This window comes from Anomaloglossus baeobatrachus, chromosome 7 (genome assembly GCF_048569485.1).
Source record: "Anomaloglossus baeobatrachus isolate aAnoBae1 chromosome 7, aAnoBae1.hap1, whole genome shotgun sequence".
Lineage (NCBI taxonomy): Eukaryota > Metazoa > Chordata > Amphibia > Anura > Aromobatidae > Anomaloglossus > Anomaloglossus baeobatrachus.
Genome location: NC_134359.1, coordinates 237,110,283 through 237,135,117, shown reverse-complemented (window position 1 = coordinate 237,135,117; position 24,835 = coordinate 237,110,283). Strand labels below are relative to the sequence as shown.

The window sequence follows — 24,835 nt, the reverse complement described above, 5'->3', positions numbered from 1 at the left end:
GCTTTGCTATGTTCTGGGGCTGCTTTGCTGTATCTGACACAGGGTGTCTTAAATCTATGCAGGGTACAATGAAATCTCAAGACTATCAAGGGATTCTAGAGAGAAATGTGCTGCCCAGTGTCAGAATGCTTGGTCTCAGTTGCAGGTCATGGGTCTTGTAACAGGATAATGACCCAAAAAACACAGCTAAAACCACCCAAGAATGGCTAAGAGGAAAACATTGGACTATTCTGAAGTGGCTTCTATGACCCCTGACCTAAATCCTATTGAACATCTTTGGAAAGAGCGGAAACAGAAACATGGCGTCTGGAAAAGGCAACCTTCAAACACCAGACAACTGGAGCAGTTTGCTCTTGAGGAGTCACCAAAATACCTGTCGAGAGGTACAGAAGTCTCATTGACAGTTACAGGAATCGTTTGATTGCAGTGAAAGCCTCAAAATGTTGTGCAACAAAATATTAAGTTAAGGAGGAGGAGGAGGTGGGGTGGAGGAGGAGTAGGAGGTGGGGGGGAGGAGGAGGAGGGCGCCATAATTTCTGTCCAGGCCTGTTTCATGAGTTTTATTGTTTTAAAAATTCCATGGAAGCAGAAAAGCAGCAATGTCTGACTTTTATTTGTTCATTTTCATAGATTTTTTATTTATTATAACATTTGTCAGATTCAAGTTATTTCTGTGACCATTATGGGTTTTTCTTTCATTAAACGAGGGGTACCAACAATTTTGTCTACGTGTGTATGTCTGATCGCTGGTGTCCCATAGGTGTGAATTAGTGAAAAATGTCTATCGTAGGAAAAAAAACCTTTAATGTCTATGTTCATCTTATAATGCAACATTACAGCTTATTATGGTTCCTTTAATAGTTGAAATGCAACTGATAATGATATGTTCTCCACTTTTTAGAAATGTGACAGATTGCACGGGGCAGCAAATGATCCAGTTGTTTCTCAGGGAGAAGAAAATGATGATAAAAGTCAGATTTTACTGATTGCCTAATTAATTCAGAAATGATTCATGCAAAATAAAAAAGAAGCGCATGTACATCTGTGCCCTGCAAGTACTGGGGTGACTGTGGTATGGGGATTAACCATGAGAAATTGTTTGTGAAAAATCTTTGTAGATGGAATTAGTTCATTTATGTGAAGTTAAAGGGAACCTTTCAGGTACAATATGCTTAAAGTAAGATAAAAAAAATTAAAATGACAAAATTGACATTTTTCAGTTACCTCTCCTCTCCCAAAATATGTAATGAAAAGTGATCAAAGCACCTCCAAAATGGTGCCAAATGGAACATTGTAGTTTTGAATTACATTTTGTCACTAGTGATGAGCGGGCACAACCATGCTTGGTACTCATAACTACTGATGAGAGAGCACTGCCATGCTCAGGTGCTCGGTACTCATAACTAAGGATGAGCGGGCACTACCATGCTCGGGTGTTCTGTACTCATAACTAGTGATGAGTGAGCACTACCATGCTCGGGTGCTCGGTACTCGTAACTAGTGATGAGTGAGCACTACCATGCTCGGGTGTTCTATACTCATAACTAGTGATGAGTGAGCACTACCATGCTCGGGTGCTTGGTACTCGTAACTAGTGATGAGTGGGCACTACCATGCTCGGGTGTTCTGTACTCATAACTAGTGATGAGTGAGCACTGCCATGCTCGGGTTCTGCTCAGTACTCATAAGTAGTGATGAGTGGGCACTACCATGCTCGGGTGCTCTGTACTCCTAACTAAGGATGAGCGAGCACTACCATGCTCGGGTGATCTGTACTCATAACTAGTGATGAGTGAGCACTACCATGCTCGGGTGCTCGGTACTCGTAACTAGTGATGAGTGGGCACTACCATGCTTGGGTGCTCGGTACTCATAACTAGTGATGATCGAGCACTACCATGCTCGGGTGCTCTGTACTCATAAGTAGTGATGAGTGAGCACTGCCATGCTCGGGTATTCGGTACTCATAACTAGTGATGAGTGGGCACTACCATGCTCGGGTGCTCTGTACTCATAACTAGTGATGAGCGAGCACTACCATGCTCGGGTACTCTATACTCATAAGTAGTGATGAGTGAGCACTACCATGCTCGGGTGCTCTGTACTCATAACTAGTGATGAGTGGGCACTGCCATGCTCGGGTATTCGGTACTCATAACTAGTGATGAGCGAGCACTACCATGCTCAGGTGTTCGGTACTGATAACTAGTGATGAGCGAACACTACTATGCTCGGATGCTCGGTACTCGAAACAAGCAGTTGGATGGTCGGACTTATTTGACTCGTGTGCCAAGTAAAATGGATGTCAACGGGAAACCCTGAGCATTTTTCCAGAAGATGTTCCAGGAAAAATGCTCCAGTTTCCTATTGCCTTCCATTATACTCGGAGAACGAGTCATGCCTCATGCTGTCCGACCATCCAACTGCTCGTTACGGGTACCGAGTACCTGAGCATAGTAGTGCTCGCTCATTACTATTTGTCATACATTGTACTGGAAAAAAGTGAAAAAAATTCCAACTCATCCTACAAAAAAAAAAACAAGCCCTCATATGACTATGCCCATGTAAATTTAAAAAAGGTAAGACTCTTAGAAAAAGGGGAGGAAAAATAATGAAAACACAAAAGCAAAAAGGAAAGCGGTTAAAAAAAGGTCTCACGTGCATTATTTTGTACATGGGGCCTCTCTGGACCACTTTCACGTGCCTCCAATTTTGTGAGCAGCATGCGCCATTGAATTTTGTATGAACAGAGGCAGTGTTAGTCTGGGGCAGCAGCGGCCCACCAGTAACAGTGACTCTGGGGGCCCACTGATTAGCTACATGCAAATATTACATTCACAAATGTACCTATGCTTCTATATAATATTATACTGGGTAGTTTGTAAAATGAATGATGAGATGGTTCCTTTGTCTAGTACATAGCGAAACATGCGTATAATGTTAGCTACTGATCATGTTTGGGGGGTAAGTGATATACTACATTACTGAGAAGGGGGCCCACCGGCGGATTCTCCTGCCCTCCTGTGGGCCAGTCCGAGCCTGATTAGATTTATTAGAAATGAGAATATATGTGTAGATATGGTATTACAGCATCGTATAATCCCTAAGTGTCTCCTTAGATTAGAGGCAGTACATTGTCCCCACACAACTGCACATTAATGAGATTGATATACTTAGAAGCATAAAAGCCCAAATCAGGGGAACAGTAACTGTAATTATATGCTGTGCTGACTCCTACACACTAAGCAGTAGGTAATTAAAAGTGTGCAGTGGTAAAATACATCTAGAAATCTGCTGAGGGCCGCACAATAGGCATAATACCAGAGCTGGAAGACAAATTCGCGTACATCGAGCCAAGATAACCCTTCATAACCATGTTGCATTAGAATTGATCAGTTTTCTAGGAAAGCTGGAGGCTGTACCTGGCCGACAGGCCGCAATCTACATAATCATGTTTTGGAGGAAAAATTAATGCAGAGAAAACTTGGCTCTTGAATTCATTTTTTAGAGATTATACACACTTTGAGCAGCAGGGGGCGGTAATGAATAGACAAATATTTGCCTGTTAATGCCTATGTATTCTTTGCGGCATAACCCAACTGAAGTCAGTCTGATCTCATGGCACAGTATATTGTCAGAGAGGTGGTATGGAAAAAAGTTATTTACTAGAAAGTATATAAACTATGAGTGATATCAGGGCCGGCTCCAGTTTTTTGTGGGCCCCGGGCGGAAGAGTCCCAGTGGGCCCCATCCACACGCAGACACACATACGTACACATACATATACATATTTAACGACAAACTCACAAAAATACATATAGAACTGACACATCTATACAGTCATATACACTGACATACATAGATACACATCATACATGCATACAGACAAACACACACAGCTCTGCTGGATACATACATACAGACACAGCGCTGCTACATACATACACACATAGCTCTGCCACATACATACACACATAGCTCTGCTATATACATGCACACATAGCTCTGCTATATACATGCACACATAGCTCTGCTATATACATACACACATAGCTCTGCTATATACATACACACATAGCTCTGCTATATACATGCACACATAGCTCTGCTATATACATACACACATAGCTCTGCTATATACATACACACATAGCTCTGCTATATACATACACACATAGCTCTGCTATATACATACACACATAGCTCTGCTATATACATACACACATAGCTCTGCTACATACATAGCTCTGCTACATACATAGCTCTGCTATATACATACACACATAGCTCTGCTACATACACACATAGCTCTGCCACATACATACACACATAGCTCTGCTACATACACACATAGCTCTGCTATATACATACACACCTAGCTCTGCTACATACACACATAGCTCTGCTATATACATACACACATAGCTCTGCTATATACATGCACACATAGCTCTGCTATATACATACACACATAGCTCTGCTATATACATGCACACATAGCTCTGCTATATACATGCACACATAGCTCTGCTATATACATGCACACATAGCTCTGCTATATACATGCACACATAGCTCTGCTATATACATACACACATAGCTCTGCTATATACATACACACATAGCTCTGCTATATACATACACACATAGCTCTGCTATATACATACACACATAGCTCTGCTATATACATGCACACATAGCTCTGCTATATACATGCACACATAGCTCTGCTATATACATGCACACATAGCTCTGCTATATACATGCACACATAGCTCTGCTATATACATGCACACATAGCTCTGCTATATACATACACACAGCGCTGCTATATACATACACACATAGCTCTGCTATATACATACACACATAGCTCTGCTATATACATACACACCTAGCTCTGCTATATACATGCACACATAGCTCTGCTATATACATGCACACATAGCTCTGCTATATACATGCACACATAGCTCTGCTATATACATACACACATAGCTCTGCTATGTACATACACACATAGCTCTGCTATATACATACACACATAGCTCTGCTATATACATGCACACATAGCTCTGCTATATACATACACATAGCTCTGCTATATACATGCACACATAGCTCTGCTATATACATACACACATAGCTCTGCTATATACATACACACATAGCTCTGCTATGTACATACACACATAGCTCTGCTATATACATACACACATAGCTCTGCTATATACATACACACATAGCTCTGCTATATACATACACACCTAGCTCTGCTATATACATACACACCTAGCTCTGCTATATACATACACACCTAGCTCTGCTATATACATACATAGCTCTGCTATATACATGCACACATAGCTCTGCTATATACATACACATAGCTCTGCTATATACATGCACACATAGCTCTGCTATATACATACACACATAGCTCTGCTATATACATACACACATAGCTCTGCTATATACATACACACATAGCTCTGCTATATACATACACACATAGCTCTGCTATATACATGCACACATAGCTCTGCTATATACATACACACCTAGCTCTGCTATATACATACACACATAGCTCTGCTATATACATACACACATAGCTCTGCTATATACATGCACACATAGCTCTGCTATATACATACACACATAGCTATGCTATATACATGCACACATAGCTCTGCTATATACATACACACATAGCTCTGCTATATACATACACACATAGCTCTGCTATATACATGCACACATAGCTCTGCTATATACATACACACCTAGCTCTGCTATATACATACACACATAGCTCTGCTATATACATACACACCTAGCTCTGCTATATACATACACACCTAGCTCTGCTATATACATACACACCTAGCTCTGCTATATACATACACACATAGCTCTGCTATATACATACACACCTAGCTCTGCTATATACATACACACATAGCTCTGCTATATACATACACACCTAGCTCTGCTACATACAGACAGAGACAGACACGCGCGGCTCCGGGGGGGGGCATAAATCGGGGTTGGGGAGGGCACATACCGCGCAGGTCACGGTGGAGAGGGGGCCCACACAGCGCCGGAGGGACACGCTGTGCTGGGGGTCGCTGGCTGGCACTGCAACTCTCATCTGTGGGACTGAGCAGGATGCCGGTCTGAAGCTCCGCCCACAGATGAAGTTCAAACCAGGAAGTCTGCGCGCCTTAAAGAGACGGCGCCGCAGATTCCTGCCGAGGACTGCGGTCCCCGGAACTCGGCCCGGGGACCGCAGAACTAAGGAGAGTGGGCCCCGGCCAAGGTGCACCAGAGCTGACGAGGCCGAGTGGGCCCCCCCGGCTCTCCAGGGCCCCGGCATTTGCCCGGGTATGCCGGGTGCTGACGCCGGCCCTGAGTGATATAAATGTCTTATCTACCATAATATCATACATATGTAAGAGGTGGTCGTGTCCCTACACTGTTTTATGCTATATGTCATCTACTGTGAAAGGTGTGTTTATATTAAATACATTATATATGGTGTTGATTGTTATAAGTGTGTGTTAACATGTAAATGCTGCTAGTGGAGCCGATGTAGCAGAATCGTGGCCTTTCCTCAACAGGTGTCACCTAGCGAGCAGGCTGGATCAGTGGTAGATTAGATATCAGATAGTACAGGGTTAAGTCGAGGTAGAGAAAAAGTAACACGTGGCAAGAGGGTTAGCGGGATGGGCTTCAACAGGTGCCAGTTCTGGATAGAGTTTGAGTACGAAAAGACAAGGCCACGGTGTCAGGGCCAAGAAGAGAACATTGAGGTAACCTTGAGAGGTCCGGAGCCTACGGCTCACCCCAGCGGGTTTAGAGAGTTGTGCAACTAAAACACCATCGGGACCCAGAAGGAGACACAGGTACAAGGAAGAGGGGGTAAGGAGACACAGATCTGGCAGCTTCAGGATGAAGTCCAAGATTGCGTGGGGACAGGTCCAGAAAGAGTATTCCACAAACAGTAGAAACAGAACCAGGAGACGTTGAGGCCATGTCTTCCATGACGGTGTGAAGAATAAACTGAACAATTCTGGTTGCCAAGTGAACTCTGTTGTTGCATGTGTTACTATGTCATCTACGATGAGGACCGTAAGCGAGGTGATGGACACCAGCCTGAAAAAAACAGAAAGTGCCATGCACCTCACCCGAAGTCACACGGAGTTTCCTTGGAGAAGGAGTGTGGCGCCTGTACGTCCCGGCGTCTATACCTTCCTTCACATACATGGTATGATAAAAGTCAGCCAAAAATGTAAATGGTCCTTCCAACTCTGGCAGCAAAAAAATGAGTGTTGAAAGATTGGGGACCTTAGGTTACAACATGGTTGATCCTTAGTTCTCATAGGAGTCCAGTCTGACAGGGGCTTATTCTCCTCCCTTACCCTACTAAAATAAACATGCACACTCAGCCAAGGGAACATGTTAAAGGAGTTGCAGGTCATACAAGATAGGTCATTAATATGAGATCAGGGGTGATCCTACACTAGGCCCCCACCACGATCAACTGTTATTTTTTCATTAGCTGAAGGATGAGAACATTTTTATGGAGCTGTAGAGTACCACTTTATTCAAAAGGTGGGAGCCGGAGCATATATGTCACATTAGGTACGGGGAAGTACCAAACGCACGGCGAGAGGGAATGAAACCCAGTGTCTAGGGAAAGGGAAGATGGTGACCTCTGACCGATCCTACTGCTGGTCCCTGGGGTCCCTCACCACCCTAGATAAGTTCCGCACCTATGCGCCATGTCGGATACCTGACCCTAGGTAAGAGTAGTGCTAGGCCCTAAATAGGGAATGGATGGGATGAGCTCTTCATCAGCCCAACTAAACAACTATAGAAGACACAAGCTGTGAAACACCCCCATATCATCAGGCTTCCTCCACTGAACTTGACAGTTACTTCTGTGCCGCCCCCGCAACAGTCGACGGGCTGCTCGTATCTGGATCCGCAGTGGATCGAGGGGTCTCCGAAATAAAAAGGGGAAAGAAAGGGTGGATTGGATAGTGTTCGTGACGCCACCTACGTGTCGTGGTAAGATAGGATACCACCGCTGCTGCGTTTTAGGAGAGAGGGAGAACGCCCGGGAGCGATGGGATGACAGCTGGTGATGTTAACCCCTCCGTGGGCAGGGGAAGGTGTCCTGGGGCTCGGTGATGGTAGGCTGGGGACTCGTTGGAAGCAAACGTACTCACACAGTCCAGAGATGCTGGCACTGACATCAGGTAAACCAAAGTCTTGAACGCCCTGCAGCCTTAGTTCGAACACGCTGGGTCCGTGCCCTTTTGGCGTTGCTGGTTGGTCTGAAGCCTTGTCCGTTGGCACTGTGTTTACACTTGGTGGATCCCTTTCACCTAAAACTATTCGGGTCCCGCTCACCTGCGTGGCTAGCAGAGTGAGCTTGCTCTCAGGGTTCACGCTTGGGATTTTCTGGACGGTTTTGGGAAGTCCTATCCCTCTCGTTGTGCTAGTACCCCGATTTTGGAGCGGGTGGAGAGTGGTTCATGAAGATTCCGTCCTCGTGGGGGGGAATTACTGGGCTGCATAAAGCTACTTCCCAGCCTAGGGTCCACGTACCCTGTCGTGCCCTGGCCCCTGCCCGGTTGTAGCACAAGGCCGCCGAACTGCCCTCTGTGGCTGTACCGTGCCCCTTGCCACTACCCCCTGCGACCGGGGTTCCAGCTCCTTCCAGGCCAGGCCAACGTCTGGCACCTGGGACGGGTACTGGAGCCCAGCTCAGCAGCGTGACCTTTCCTGTCACTGCTAACTGACACTCTCTGACTACAACTTACACTTCTGGCCCTCCTTCTACCATCCCTACATCTGGGCGGCCCCATTCCCCTCAGGCTGCCCAATGGGTGTTTGGTAGGTGTGGTGCAGAGTGTTCCTCAGGATTTGTGTATACCTGTTCTTAGCAACACCAAAGGGACAGGACCCGTAACAAAGGAGGGCGGGTACTATGTAGAAGGGCAGATTGCGAGGCACCCTTGTGACGACCTGATAGACCAGGGTGTCACACTTCAATTTCTTGATCCGTTAGCCCCTTTTCCCCTTGTTTCTTCCAGACCTATTTGCACCCATCACAGCCTAGTCTCCAATGTTCTACTGTCCACTTTATGTATTTTTTTGCAAACTCGAGCTGCCTCCTCTTATGACGATATTGAAGCCGAGGCTTTTTCACCTTTTTTGGGCCACCATTTCAGACTTGTGTAACGTGCGTTGGATCGTGTTTGCATGGAAGTTTGTGATCTCACTATTATGAAGCATACGAGCCACGTCCATTGACGTGTTAGTCATGCCAAAAACTTATAGAACTTGTGATGAGCCAAATTGTTGACTTCGATATTTTGCCTGGATATCTACCTCTTGGCTTTTGAATGGATGGATGAACTTCATTTGTATTCTTCCAACAGTCATGGCACTCACATGATGCAGTTTGACAATTTTCTTGGCTGAGAGACTACTCTGAATGATTTTTTGGGGGAAATCTTCTCTGTGGCTTTTCCTTAATTCAAATCAGTAACCGGTTGCTTGGAAATCAACCTCATTGAGCTAATAGGGAATGTGAGAAGAGGTTGTAATTGGTAGTATACAGGCAGAAAAAGCTTTTTCAAACACCAGGAGCAAAACAGTAACAATGCAGTAACAGGACAAGAATCTGCATAACTAATCATATGCTAAAGAGTTGAAAGTTTTCTATAAAATGGAGGTAGTTGTCATGGGTGTGCCCCACTCTGGGGAGATCCCTGGCGAGTCTAGGACCAGAAGGTCACAGTGCCTTATTGTGCGCAGGTCTGCATCTTATGTTTAAATTTATTTGCTTTCCTCTTGAACAGTTTCCTTTGCAGCCTTAATCCCAGGTGCAGTTCTTTGTGACCACTCACCTTCTCTATAAATAGTCACGTGTTGTAACATCTGATGTCGATTATAGTTTCTCATATCTAAGCTGGAAGGAGCCTGGCTCTGAAAGAAGCTGAAGTTTCGTGATAATTCCATCTCTGATGTTAGCTTCAATGGAGTTGAAGTATTTTCCTTTTGTGTCTATTTCCCCTTTTGTCTTCCTACTCCTGTGTTGTCTTATTGCAGTGGTGAGACTACTGCTCTCGCCTTCTCACTAGCCAGGGTGAATTCAGCGCAAGCAGGGCCTAGGCACGTGATCAGCGATGATGTAAAAGAACCTGTATAGGGACATTAGAGAGTGCAGCAAATAGTCTCAGGTGAGTGCGGGAGCTTACCCTACTCCTCTCTCCATCATGGTCCACCGTTGTATCGTGTTCCTGGTGTATCCTGTTTCTTGCGGTGCTCACTGGGGGTTCCCTTATTCCTGGCGGAATCCTGGTAACAGTAGTCTCACACTGAAAGCTGTAGTGAATAGTGAGATATGAAGCCTGAAAGTCAAAAGGTCAAAACATTGTTACCCTTTCGCTTGCCAGTGTATAAAGATACATAAAAAATAATGATCCCAATTTAATGACTCCTGAAGTGGCTTTTATTAATGCACAGCATTCAGAAAGTACCAAGCATATTCCTTCATGTTGACATCAATAATAGAAGAAAAAGATTATTGAGATGCTAATAAATTAAATTTCACTGTTCATATCCAAAGAGTGGGTTGGCACATAGTGGAATCATCACAAATGTTTAGTTTATAGTACACATTATGTGGAAAACAGTCCTTGGCATATGCTCGGACTAGCCCACAATTGGGACAGGTGCATCCCTCGGTGGGCCCCTGTGCATGACTGATTAACCCACCACACTTGATTCACATTGTACAGACAATGCAAAATCTAATCATTCATTAACAATCTACATAGTTTATTATTATACTCAAGCATAAATATATTTGGGATTGAGGGTAATGTAATAATTGTATGCATGTGAAAAAAAGCATACCGTGACTTGCAATGCAACAAATCCAATTCTGCTCCCCTTCGTCCAATGCCCCACCTGTCTGGCTTACAGGTGTATATGAAAAAACAAGGAATGAAGGAAGGAAGGGGCATATCCAGTACTAAAATCCATACTCTTTTATTTAATCATATAAAAAATTCATATGCAACAGGCAAGAGATCTGATGCGTTTTGAGCATGTTACACTTTCTCTCTCTCTTACTCATAGAATGCATCAGGCTTGTTTTGCGTACTTGTTTTGCATACTTCTGACTCTGAATTTTATGGTGAGGACACAGGAGAGGTTTTCTTCTGATGACTCTTCCATGAAGGCCATATTTGTGCAAGTGTCTTTGAACAGACGAATAATGTACCTCAACTCCAGAGTCTGCTAAATCATCCTGAAGGTCTTTTGCAGTCAAGCGAGGGTTCTGATTTGCCTCTGTAGCAATCTTATGAGCAGCTGTCACAGAAATTTTGCTTGGTTTTCCAGACTCCACTGTTCCTTTTAACTGCCATTTCTTAACTACATTTCAAACTGAGGAAAGGGCAACTTGAAAACGCTTTCTATCTTCTTATATCCTTCTCCTGCTTTGTAGGACTCAATCCTTTTCATTTTCAGCGTGCTAGGCAGCTGCTTAGAAGAACCCATGACTGTTGTTTTTTAGCACCAGGTTAAAGGAGGCTTGGTTTTTATAAAGCTGTGAAATTTGCATCACCTGGCCTTTCCTAACGATGATAGTGAACAAGCCATAACCCTAACAGGCTAATTAAGGTCTGAAACCTAGGTCAAAGTTATTTGAGCACACAAATCTCCAAGGATGTCTAAACTTTTGCATCAACCCATTTTCCATTTTGAAATTTTTACAATGTAAATGATGAAAATATATTATTTTTTTTACCTTAAATACAAAGGAAATGTGTCATCTTTAACTTTATGCCTTTTGCAGATCAATTCAATTAAATTCTTCAACTTGCTTAGCTGTTCACAATAACAGTAATTATGACTAGTGGTGCCCAAACCTCAAACCTTTACATGCCACTGTACCTCAAAAATGAATGAAATCAGTCTTGCATAGGGGCATATGGCATCATGTCCATCCACCCAGACGCACGTTTCGCCTCGCTTTTTCTAGAGAATTGTAATTTTGACCAGGGGTGCCGAAACGTTTGCATGCCACTGTATTTTTCATGTGTTCAATGCAAGTTTTTCAAACTCATTATAGTCTATGGGTCTGTTCACATGTCACTGTACTTTTGCAGATGGAGATTCAGGAAAAAAAATAAAGGCGTCTGTTTTTGATCTAAGTCACAAATCAAACTTAGTCAATAGGTCTGTTAAAGAAATAGGCAGCAAATTTCCATGTTATATCCATATGCTGTTCATTTACTTTTCAAAGGGTAAGCGAAGCTTGAGGAATATGTTTATTTTTTCTTTTCATGCAAAAAAAAAGACAAAAGATGAATAGAACTGATGCACAAATAAGAAGAAAATTTGTTGTAGAACAGTGATGAAAAATGGTCTAGTTTGCAAAAAAAAACAAAAAGAAAAGATAAAATAACCTACCCTGGAACAGAAAGAGTGCAGTAAATGAGGCGTTGGAAATCCGCTGCAAATTTGCATCATGCGAACAAACCTGAGGGTATGTTCACACACACAATCTTTGTTACAGAAATACATATGATTATTTTATACATTTGAATGGAATTTGTATAATCTACGCACATGCTATAAAACTACTCCATTTAGATAATGTTCACACTTGCTTTCGAGAGTTCTTTCGATAAGTTCTATCATTTTTGCCAGAAGAAAAATCACAACATGCTACATTTTTTTTTCTGTTAAAATTACAATTTCCAGAATAGAAACTAAATGCACCCCATTATAGTTAATGGAGTTCAACTGGCATAATTTGCATCCGTCATTCGATATTTTTTTCAGGAGTTTCGTCTTTCTGTTCCTATAATACAGCACCAGAACCTACTGGAACTGGTTAATTAACTGATTGAGGCCAGGACTAGAGGTCCTGTCCCACCCAAAGTCCCTCATAGAAGACAACAGCCCACCGAATAGGGATAAGAGGTCACTGCCAAGGCCCATAGATCCCACAGGCCAGCGTCTGCGGGCAAGGCTCCTTAGGCCACATTCAGCCGGGAGCGGACTCCTGAGTTTCATACTAGGAACGTCCACCTTACACAAAGAAGTGCAGGAAAAGGATAGAGACCACCAGCCGGGTGGGGGACCCCGAACGCAACCGGCCGCTGCACCGGCCACCACCATCTTGGTTTACCAGAGACTTGTGTGTGTTACTAATCGTGAGTACTCCAGCACCCCCTGCGGTCGCCATCCCCTGCACAAAGCCACCGTGTCCCGGGGCCACCATCCCTGCCCACGGAGGGGTTAACAACTTGCTGCACAACATCTCCCCCGGGTGCCCCATAACAGCAGCAGTGGTGTCCCACTTCACCACACACCGTGGGTGGCGTCACGAACTTGCTACGGCCTAGCCAGTACATCTACGTAGCCCCCCATTTATTCGGCGTGTCTGCAAAACCCCCGGGTCCGGAGACCCTCGAGCCACCACCCCAGAAGGCCCAGACCTGAGCAGCGCCGGCTGCTGGCACGGGGACGGCACATGGGCCTTGTTGTCCACCCCACCGGCCGGTTTAGTAGGTAGTTAAACTTGAGCCTACTTCAGGAACCTGTTTCCCCTGCGTGCCTAGCCCTCCAGAAGTCTCCGTACACGACCAGCTGGTTCCCTCAGTGTCCTCCAGACCATCTGATTTCCTCAGCGTCTTTCTGACCAACTTCTGCTGACTGTTCTCCCATGCCAACAGCCACTACACTCGCAGGGTCTGACTAGCGTGTGTGCACGTCTGCTTCTCTCAGCAACTTCTATACACTCTGCTCCAGACTGGCACGTGTCCTCCTCTACCACTTCTCTCTGACTGACTGTCACTGCCACACTAGCTTTCAGCCTCTCCATCCACCACTAGCTGAGATATGGAGGCCACGCCCCCTCCTGGATCTGCCCAGCGGTCCCCTCTAAGTTGTGTGAGACCTGGTCACTATGTGTCTGTGCGTACACACCCTATTCAGCCTTTGGGATTACCTGTTTGCACTCACCCAGCATGGGTGCAGTACTCAGTGGTGCCTGACCAGGTCAGGGGCGCCACACTAACAGAGGTTCACGAGCTACATCCAGCTCTGCGAGAGGTTCACAAGCCACATCCAGCTCTAAGAGAGGTTCAACGAGCCACATCCAGCTCTAAGAGAGGTTCACAAGCCACATCCAGCTCCTGCCCCTTAAAGTAGTGACACCCAGAGCCCCCTGATATATTGACAGCAAAAAAAGCTTTTTCACAGAAATCATGCCAAGGTGGTATACCAAAATCTAGGGCTACCTCACCCCAATTCAGATCTTCTCTTCTATGTGGGGCTACTCACAAAAGTCACCATCTGGAGACCTTTTCTTCATAGCTGTTTGCTGTTTCATAGGAGCACCAAGCTGGAAGACAGTCACGAGCCACATATCATGGGTTCAAGAGCCACATTTGGCTCCCGAACCACAAGTTAGGGACCCCTGCTCTAAAGTATCATTACGTGTTTGTAATTTTTTCCGTATCTAGTCCATCTTTGTGGTGTTGCTCGTGGGGGTTCAGGTCCGTTCTGAGATCCTCATTGATCACCCAAGACAAGGGGCAGAAGCCTTCAACTTATGCCACACAGAGCGGCGTAGAGTATAAATTCTTGAACATAAGCTAAAGGTGGTGTCACACACAGCGACGGCGACAATGACGTCGCTGCTACGTCACCATTTTCTGTGACATAGCAGCGACGTCCCGTCGCTGTCGCTGTGTGTGACATCCAGCAACAAGCTGGCCCCTGCTGTGAGGTCGCCGCTCGTTGCTGAATGTCCTGCTTCATTTTTTGCTCTTCGCTCTCCCACTGTGAAGCACACATCGCTGTGTGTGACAGCGACGAACTGAAGCGAGCAGGGAGCAGGAGCCGGCTTCTGGCAGCCTGCGGTAAGCTGTAACCACGGTAAATATCGGGTAACCAAGAAGCCCTTTCCTTGGTTACCCGATATTTACATTAGTTACTAGCACCGCGCTCTCACGCTGCCAGTGCCGGCTCCCTGTTCCCTGCACAAGTTAATTACCCGATGTGTACTCCAGCTATGTGAGCAGGGAGCCGGCACTGGCAGCGTGAGAGCACACCGCTTAGCGCTGGCTCCCTGCACATGTAGCCGGAGCCGGAGTACACATCGGGTAATTAACCTGATGTGTACCCTGGCTAGGAGAGCAGGGAGCCAGCACTAAGCGTGTGCGCTGGTAACCAAGGTAAATATCGGGTAATGGTTACCCGATATTTACCTTAGTTACCAAGTGCAGCATGGCTTCCACAGTGACACGTGTCGTTATGATCGCTGCTGCTTCTGCTGTGTTTGACAGCTAAGCAGCGATCATAACAGCGACTTACTAGGTCGCTGTTGCGTCACAGAAAATGGTGACATAACAGCGACGTCGTTGTCGCTGTCGCTATGTGTGAACCCAGCCTTAGGACGAGTGCTTCTTCTCTGATAACACTACTAGACTGGACCTATAACATATAAAAAATTTACTTTTTCGTTAAGGTCCACATAATGAAAATAGGTTTTCATTGTCTAAATGTAAAATGTTCAAAGATGTTTAAAACTCTAAGAAAAAGAAATAGAAAGCAATGTTGATTCATTTTTTTCTAATTTTATTTTTACATGTGTTTATAAAGAAAAATGCAATTTATAAAACCAATTTCTCAGCAGAAGCATCATCACTAACATAAGGTATCCAGCCTTCCTGCACAGTGCAGCAGCAAGAGACAACATCCTAAGCATTTAAGCGGGTCAGTCACTGGGACCACCCTAGCAGGCAATGGGTTAACCCCTGTCCTCTTCTGCAGTACCCAGTAAGAGCATATCTGCGCATGCTTGCAGCATCCTTTCTGCTTTTGAGAGCCCCATAGGGATACAGTGACGTCACAAGCCATCCTTGCATCCCCCCCTCCCAAATGCTGAGCTGAGGAGCCAAGAGGGAAACATGAGGATGGAGTGAGTGGGAGAGCAGGCACAGTCCTCCTCCTCTTCACCCTCCCACCCACCTAGCCATCACCTCTCAGCCTACCCACAATCTAGACAGCAAGGAATCTATAGTGAGGAGCGCACAGAAGAAGCAGGAGCCATGCAGACATCCATGGAGTTAAAGAAATCCATCTCTGCCACCTTGGAGACAGACAAGCCAATGAAAAGATATGGAGCAGTGGAGGAGACTGACTGGAAAGCAGGGGGGCTGGGGAGAAGTAAGTACTGTGGATTTTGTTACACCTTGCAAGGAAGCAGTGATATTACCCATTGTGTGTATTTAGTATTGTGTCTACATTGTATCCACTATGGATGGTATATATACCCAAACTGCAGGAATGCTCCGGGTACTCACAAGCTGAGCATCTCTGCCCATCTCTGGTGCTCAAAAGGTGCCAGGAGCCACTTCACTCTTAATTATTTGTATATCTGTTGTCAGTCCTGTGTGTAGAGTATATACAGAGATATACTCTACAGCTTGTATTCATCTATCGAAATCAATACTGTGGGTTAGTTGCATATATTCACACCAACTATATACCTATATACACACACATGCAGTGCCTTGGAAAGATATTCATACCCTGTGAACTTTTCAACATTTTTTCATGTTACATCCACAAGCTTGAATGTATTAAGTGTAATTTATTGGGATTTTATGTGATATATCAACACTAACCTACATTAGTACCTGGTACCTACGACTAAGGACTGACATCTGAAACGCGTCGGCTGTTCTGAGTTTTATCACAATTTTAATGATGAAATAAACTTTGAGTTTTATTCATATTGGTGCTGGAAACTCACCTTTTTCGTTCTTATATCAACACTAAGTCGCAAGTATTTGTGAAGTGTAAAGGAAGTAATACATGATTCTCTACATATTTTTAAAACCTATATCCAAAAATTCTGAGTTGCATTTTTCTTCAGCCCTGTATAGGCTGAACCCCTACATAAAATCCTGAGGGACCAATTGACTCCAGGAGTCAACTAATTGGTAAATTGAGTCCACATGTGTGTAATTTATTCTTAGTATAACTACAGCTGTTTTGTGAAGGTATCAGAGGTTTGTGTGAGAACATTAAGGATGAAACAGAATCATGAAAACCAAGGAACACACCAGACAGGTCAGGGCTAAAGTTGTAGAGATGAGTAAAACTGGGTTAAGTTATAAAACAAATTAGCCCAAGCTCTGAACATCTCACAGAGCACTGTTCACTCCATTATTCAAAAATCGAAGGAGTATGGCACAACTGCAAACTTACCAAGACATGACAGTCCACCTAAACTGAAATCCCAAGCAAGAACTCTGGAGGAGCTTCAAAGTTCACGGCTCAGATAGGAGAATATGTGCACAGTAAACAATTAGTTGTATACTCAACAAATCTGGCCATTATGGAAGAGTGGCAAGAAGAAAGCCATTTTTTAAAGCAAGACATAAGAAGTCCCATTTTATGTTTGCAAAAAGCTAGTAGGGGACAAAGAGAGCATATGGAAGAAGGTGCTCTGGTCAAATGAGACCAAAGTTGATCTTTTAGGCTAAATGTAAAATGCTATGTGTGGCACAAAACTAACATTGCACATCACCCTGAAAGCACCATCCCCACTGTCACACATGGTGGTGGCAGCATCATGCTTTGGAGAGGCTTTTCTTCAGTAGGGAAGCTTGTCAGAGTTGATGGAAAGATGAATTAAGTTAAATACATGGCAATCCTGGAGGAAAACCTGTTACAGGCTTCAAAAGATTGAGACTGGGACGAAGGTTTACTTTCCAGCAGGACAACAAACCTAAACATACTGCAAGGTCTCCAATGTCATAGTTTAGATCAGGGGTGCACAAAACCTTTTGGTCCAAGGACCACATTGCCATATTGAACCAATCCCAAGGGCTGCAAAAAATGTTAAAGGGGTACTTACATGAATCACTAGATGCTGATTCAAATTGTCTCTCCAGTAAAGGAGACAAACTCTAGCACAGCGCCACCTATTGGAAGTAGCGATCCTAAAAGTCACAAGTGGATTTTCAACAATCCTTTGCAATATGACTCAGGATATATAAGCCAGATCAGAATCCCAATTTGCAGACACGGTGTTTCGGGGTGCTTGCCCCTCGTCAGTGCAAAGTATGGGGGTGTCTGATCTGGCTCATGAGAAAGCTATGTGGGGACCACGGGGGAACACTATTCTCCTTAAGGAGACTTTGCAAGCCAGTCTGGCTGCCAGGTAAGGGGACTTATAGCTGCAATGCCCCTCTGGAAAATATTCAAATTGTCTCTCCAGTAAAGGAGACAAACTCTAGCACAGCGCCACCTATTGGAAGTAGCGATCCTAAAAGTCACAAGTGGATTTTCAACAATCCTTAGATGCTGATTGTAAGTATTTGATGAGGATTTGGAGAATTTCTCTTCAGCTTTTGCTCCCAAAAAATCAGTCTGAACACATGCAAATTTAAACTGAGGTTTTTGGAGCAGAAACTTACCATATCCTCTTCATAAAAATGCTCAAAAGAGATTGGAGATTAAGTTTTACCATAGCCATGAAGCACGTTATAGATTGCTACATATATACAAGATCAGATCCACCATCAGTACATGTGTACAGTCATGGACAAAAGTTTTGAGAATGAAACCAAAATGATATTTTCACATGATCTGTTGCCCTCTGGTTTTTAATTGTGTTTGTCTGATGTTTACATCACATACAGAAATATAATTGCAATCATATTATGAGTACCAAAAGGTTATATTGACAGTTAGAATGAGTTAATGCAGCAAGTCAATATTTGCAGTGTTGACCCTTCTTCTTCAGGACCTCAGCAATTCTCCCTGGCATGCTCTCAATCAACTTCTGGATCAAATCCTGACTGATAGCTGTCCATTCTTGTATAAGCAATGCTTGCATTTTGCCAGAATTTGTTGGTTTTTGTTTGTCCACCCGTCTCTTGATGATTGCCCACAAGTTCTCAATGGGATTAAGATCTGGGGAGTTTCCAGGCCATGGACCCAAAATCTCTATGTTTTGTTCCATGAGCCATTTAGTGATCACCTTTGCTTTATGGCAAGGTGCTCCATCATGCTGGAAAAGGCATTGCTGGGCGCCAAACTGCTCTTGGACAATTGGGAGAAGTTGCTCTTGGAGGACATTCTGGTACCATTCTTTATTCATGGCTGTGTTTTTAGGCAAGACTGTGAGTGAGCCGATTCCCTTGGCTGAGAAGCAACCCCACACATGAATCGTGTCAGGATGCTTAACAGTTGGCATGAGACAAGACTGGTGGTAGCGCTCACCTCTTCTTCTCCTAATAAGCTGTTTTCCAGCTGTCCCAAACAATCGAAAAGGGGATTCATCTGAGAAAATGACTTTACCCCAGTCCTCAGCAGTCCACTCCCTGTACCTTTTGCAGAATGTCAGTCGGTCCCTGATGTTTTTTCTGGAGAGAAGTGGCTTTTTTGCTGCCCTCCTTGAAACCAGGCCTTTGTCAAAGAGTCTCCGCCTCACAGTGCGTGCAGAAGCACTCACACCAGCCTGCTGCCATTGCTGAGCTAGCTCGGCACTGCTGGTAGTCAGATCCCACAGCTGAAACAGTTTTAAGATACGGTCCTGGCGTTTGCTGGTCCTTCTTGGGCGCCCAGGAGCCTTTTTGGCAACAATGGAAGCTCTCTTCTTGAAGTTCTTGATGATGCGATAGATTTTTGACTGAGGTGCAATCTTTGTAGCTGCGATACTCTTCCCTGTTAGGCCATTTTTGTGCAGAGCAATGATGGCTGCACGTGTTTCTTTAGAGATAACCATGGTTAACTGAAGAGAAACAATGATACCAAGCACCAGCCTCCTTTTAAAGTGTCCAGTGGTGTCATTCTTACTTAATCATGACTGATTGATTGCCAGCCCTGTCCTCATCAAGACCCACACCTGTGTTAATGGAACAATCACTAAAACAATGTTAGCTGCTCCTTTTAAGGCAGGAATACAATGATGTTGAAATGTGTTTTGGGGGTTAAAGTTCATTTTCTTAGCCAATATTGACTTTGCAAGTAATTGCTGTTAGGCTGATCACTCTTTATGACATTCTGGAGTATATGCAAATTGCCATTAGAAAAACTTAAGCAGTCGACTTTGTAAAAATTAATATTTGTAGCCTTCTCAAAACTTTTGGCCATGACTGTACAGCACCAAGCATGGTGCACCATTTAATTCTAATATCAGGTCAGCCCCTTATACAATGGTATCTCTTGAACCTACAATTCCCAATATGTCCTTAACAATGGTAAAGAGATACTGGCAGTTGTTGTTACCAAACATCATCAGACAGCCGACAACAAGGAACCTCAGTATTGACAAAACATAGTCAATATGGTAATCATTTACATCCAGTCACCTTATAGACAACATCTTCTCTGACTAGAATAGTTTCCGTCCCTTATGTCTCCATGTAGTGCAGAAGTCATGATGAGCTTTCATGCCCAAAACCTGTTTCTGCAGACTTACCTCTTCTCTGCCTTCAGCAGCACTTCCAACACAATTCCCTTAAAAATAAAAGTATCATTATACTACCCATAAATAAAAATATCTCACATGCTATGCTGTGCCCATAAATAAATAATTGCCCCTTACCGTGCTTCCTGCACAAAATATCTCTCCCACCACACTGCCCTTATATATAATATCCCCCTCACACTGCCCCTTTTGATAATATCCCCACTGTTGCAAGAGAGTATGGGGGACCAGGTCCTTCTCCTTATCACTGGTTAATAAGCTGCTGGACTAGGGTGATCTTATATATTTCCGAAACACATATGGTGGCTGGGGAAGATGTGGCGTATATGGCTTATGGGTAGTATATCAAAATGAAACATCTACTTCAAGGCATGTATTGATAATGGGTGTGGGCTACAGGTGCACTGTTTATTTTACCCTATTGTATAATTTCAATGCTGTTCTGATGATCGGAGATGATCTTATCTCTTTTCCCAAATTGTTTTCACAGGGAAAGGGATTGTTATTTATGTTATGTGTTTTTTGGTGATTAATAAATATGAATCTGATTTAAAAAAAAATAATAATAATAATAATAATAATAATAATAATAATAATAATAATAATAATATCTCCACACTGCCCCTCTCAATAATATCCCTCCAACACTGTGCCTCTCCATAAAACCCCACACTTCCCTTTTCCATAATGTTATCTCCCCTCACTGCCCCTCTCCATAATACCCCCCACTGTCCCTTCATTATATTCCTCCCCACACATAGACCTTCTCCATAATATCACCACCACTGCCCCTCTCCATATTCTCCCTCCCCACACTAAGTCACTCCATAATTTCACCACCCCAAAGACACCCCCCCTGTCCAAAATATCCCCTCAAACTGACCCTTTCCATAATATTCCTCTACTCGGAAATTTTCCCCCGAGAAAGACAGTAAAACACGAGTTCCCACCTGGACACCTGGTATGCTATACACTTACGAAAGATCTGTACCTTTTCAACTTTAGTTTCACCTACTTATTATTGTATTTCATACACTTGCAGATCTTATAATTAGATTTCTATTTTTTTTTAATGCACATCTATCTGATTTCAGTTCATACATATGCAGTTCCCACATAACATCCCTTTGAGATCAACATGCAGATTATATTGCATATTAAGGCCAACTTTACTATTTTGTTTTCTCAAACTGTATGTTTATTCTGTTAGTGAATCAACTCTCTGTAGGCAATATATATAGCATAAATGCACTTGGATGTATTATTATGCAGTTTGGTATCTTTGTGGACGGAACGTGAAAAATTGTTTGAATACTTTTTCAAGGCACTGTATATATATATATATATATATATATATATATATATATATATATACACACAGTACAGACCAAAGGTGTGGACACACTGTCTCATTCAAAGAGTTTTCTTTAAAACTATGAATGAAAACATGTGGAATGAAACACTTAAAAACGTGTGGAACAACTGAAAATATGTCTTATATTCTAGGTTCTTCAAAGTAACCACCTTTTGCTTTCATTACTAATTTGCACACTCTTGGCATTCTCTTGATGAGCTTCAAGAGGTAGTCACCGGAAATGGTTTTCCAACAGTCTTGAAGGAGTTCCCAGAGATGCTTAGCACTTGTTGGCCCTTTTGCCTTCACTCTGCGGTCCAGCTCACCCCAAACCATTTCGATTGGGTTCAGGTCTGGTGACTGTGGAGGCTAGGTCATCTGGCGTAGCCCCCCATCACTCTCCTTCTTAGTCAAATAGCCCTTACACAGCCTGGAGGTGTGTTTGGGGTCATCGTCCTGTTGAAAAATAAATGATGGTCCAACTAAACGCAAACCGGATGGAATAGCATGCCGCTGCAAGATGCTGTGGTAGCCATGTTGGTTCTGTATGACTTCAATTTTGAATAAATCCCCAACAGTGTCACCAGCAAAGCACCCCCACACCATCACACCTCCTTCCCCATGCTTCACGGTGGGAACCAGCCATGTAGAGTCCATCCGTTCACCTTTTCTACAAAGACATGGTGGTTGGATCCAAAGATCTCAAATTTGGACTCATCAGACCAAAGCACAGATTTCCACTGGTCTAATGTCCATTCCTTGTGTTCTTTAGCCCAAACAAGTCTCTTCTACCTGTTATCTGTCCTTAGCAGTAGTTTCCTAGCAGCTATTTTACCATGAAGGCCTGCTGCACAAAGTCTCCTCTTAACAGTTGTTCTAGAGATGTGTCTGCTGCTAGAACTCTGTGTGGCATTGACCTGGTCTCTAATCTGAGCTGCTGTTAACCTGCCATTTCTGAGGCTGGTGACTTGGATAAACTTATCCTCCGCAGCAGAGGTGACTCTTGGTCTTCCTTTCCTCGAGCGGTCCTCATGTGAGCCAGGTTCTTTGTAGCGTTTGATGGTTTTTGCCACTGCACTTGGGGACACTTTCAAAGTTTAACCAATTTTTCGGACTGACTGACCTTCATTTCTTAAAGTAATGATAGCCACTCGTTTTTCTTTACTTAGCTGCTTTTTTCTTGCCATAATACAAATTCTAACAGTCTATTCAGTAGGACTATCAGCTCTGTATCCACCAGACATCTGCACAACACAACTGATGGTCCCAATCCCATTTATAAGGCAAGAAATCCCACTTATTAGACCTGACAGGGCACACCTGTGAAGTGAAAACCATTTCCGGTAACTACCTCTTGAAGCTCATTAATAGAATGCCAAGAGTGTGCAAAGCAGTAATCAAAGCGAAAAGGTGGCTACTTTGAAGAACCTAGAATATAAGACATATTTTCATTTGTTTCACACTTTTTTGTTAAGTATCTCATTCCACATGTGTTACTTCATAGTTTTGAAGCCTTCAATGTGAATCTACGATTTTCAGAGTCATGAAAATAATTAAAACTCTTTGAATGAGATGGTGTGTCCAAACTTTTGGTCTATACGGTGTGTGTGTATATATATATATATATATATATATATATATATGTATAATTAATACAAAGGACCGGCACTCCAAATCTTCTGAAATATTTTTGGAGTTTATTACATCAAATCATACAGGCGTAAATTACGCGTTTCGGCTAATAGTGAGCCTTTTTCACATCTATCATATATATACACTGTATATCAACTGCTTTTATACATTATTTTGTAATCTGTTACACAGTATCGCAGTGATTTATAGTATATGATGAGATGATATTTTATACTACACTGGTACAAAGAATATTATTAGCTGAATTGTGACACGACTTTAATTTTCAATAATTTCTGATATTTCGGATCAATGGAACAAAGTGTATAAACAAAATACTAAAGTAAGGGGAGCAGACATGTTATTCCCAAATATTGTTATCTTCTATCTGTAAGATAGTGAATAAATTACTGATTGTTGCGGGTCCGACTGCTGGGACCCATAGTGATTTTGAGATTGGGGTTCTGGAACTTCGTGGGTTGTCCTCTAGTAAATTATCTCCTATTTTACAGGTAGCTGATAATAATGTAATACTGTACTTGAGAATATTTTAACTTGGATCCTGTAATCTGCTGGTATGACATTGTTCTTGCATTCATAAAAGTCTCAGTTTATTATACTGTATAGCTTATTTCTGCCTAGTTTTGTGCTCTTGGTTATGAGTGATGTCAGTCTGGACTATTGGATACTAGATTAAATGAGTTGAACTATACACAGAGAATAGTTGTTGAAATACAAATAAATGCTTCAATCCATAGAACATACAGTACATAAGATGTCTTTTAAAAAGGGGTTGAGCGGATTGTAAAAGTCAGGGGTGGACATAGCATTGGCGAAACCAGTGCAGCTGCACACGGTCTCAGTAGGTAATGGGGACCACCTCTAGGTCCAAAGCATCAAGCAGCTTGTGTCAGAACTGCAATATTGGACTACCAAAGGGTCCATATACTATTCTTGCAGAGGGGCCCTCTTCTGTCTCCGTCCGCCCTTGTAAAGGTTGTGCAGTTGGATAACAATTTTCCAGAGAGTGTGGACTCATTTAGGCTCTCTTGACACTATTGTTATGGCTTCGAGGGCTGTCCACTTAAAGAAAAAAATGATGCTCAAAAGTGTTACTGATATTACAATATATATCACTTACTAAAAGTTCCTTTGTCCCAGTTTCATAGTTTGTCCTAAGTCCAGGTTTTTATATGTAAAGAAAAAAGTTTTCAAATCAACACGTGATGAGCGTTGTGTGTGGAGGGGGCTAAATGACGGCTTATTCCAGAAGCTAAGCCCTCTTTTCCATCAATGCA

General features: G+C 43.2%; 1 protein-coding gene across 1 annotated transcript in view; it reads left to right on the top strand.

Moving 5' to 3' along the window:
- Positions 1–15,973: 15,973 nt before the first annotated feature.
- The window catches only part of BMERB1 (bMERB domain containing 1), a 251,038-nt gene continuing 242,176 nt past the window's right edge, over positions 15,974–24,835 (top strand). Inside the window, exon 1 of the mRNA XM_075317971.1 lies at positions 15,974–16,272. Within this exon, the coding sequence (XP_075174086.1) occupies positions 16,155–16,272 (118 nt within the window). The 5' untranslated portion in view covers positions 15,974–16,154. The remainder of the gene's footprint in view (positions 16,273–24,835) is intronic.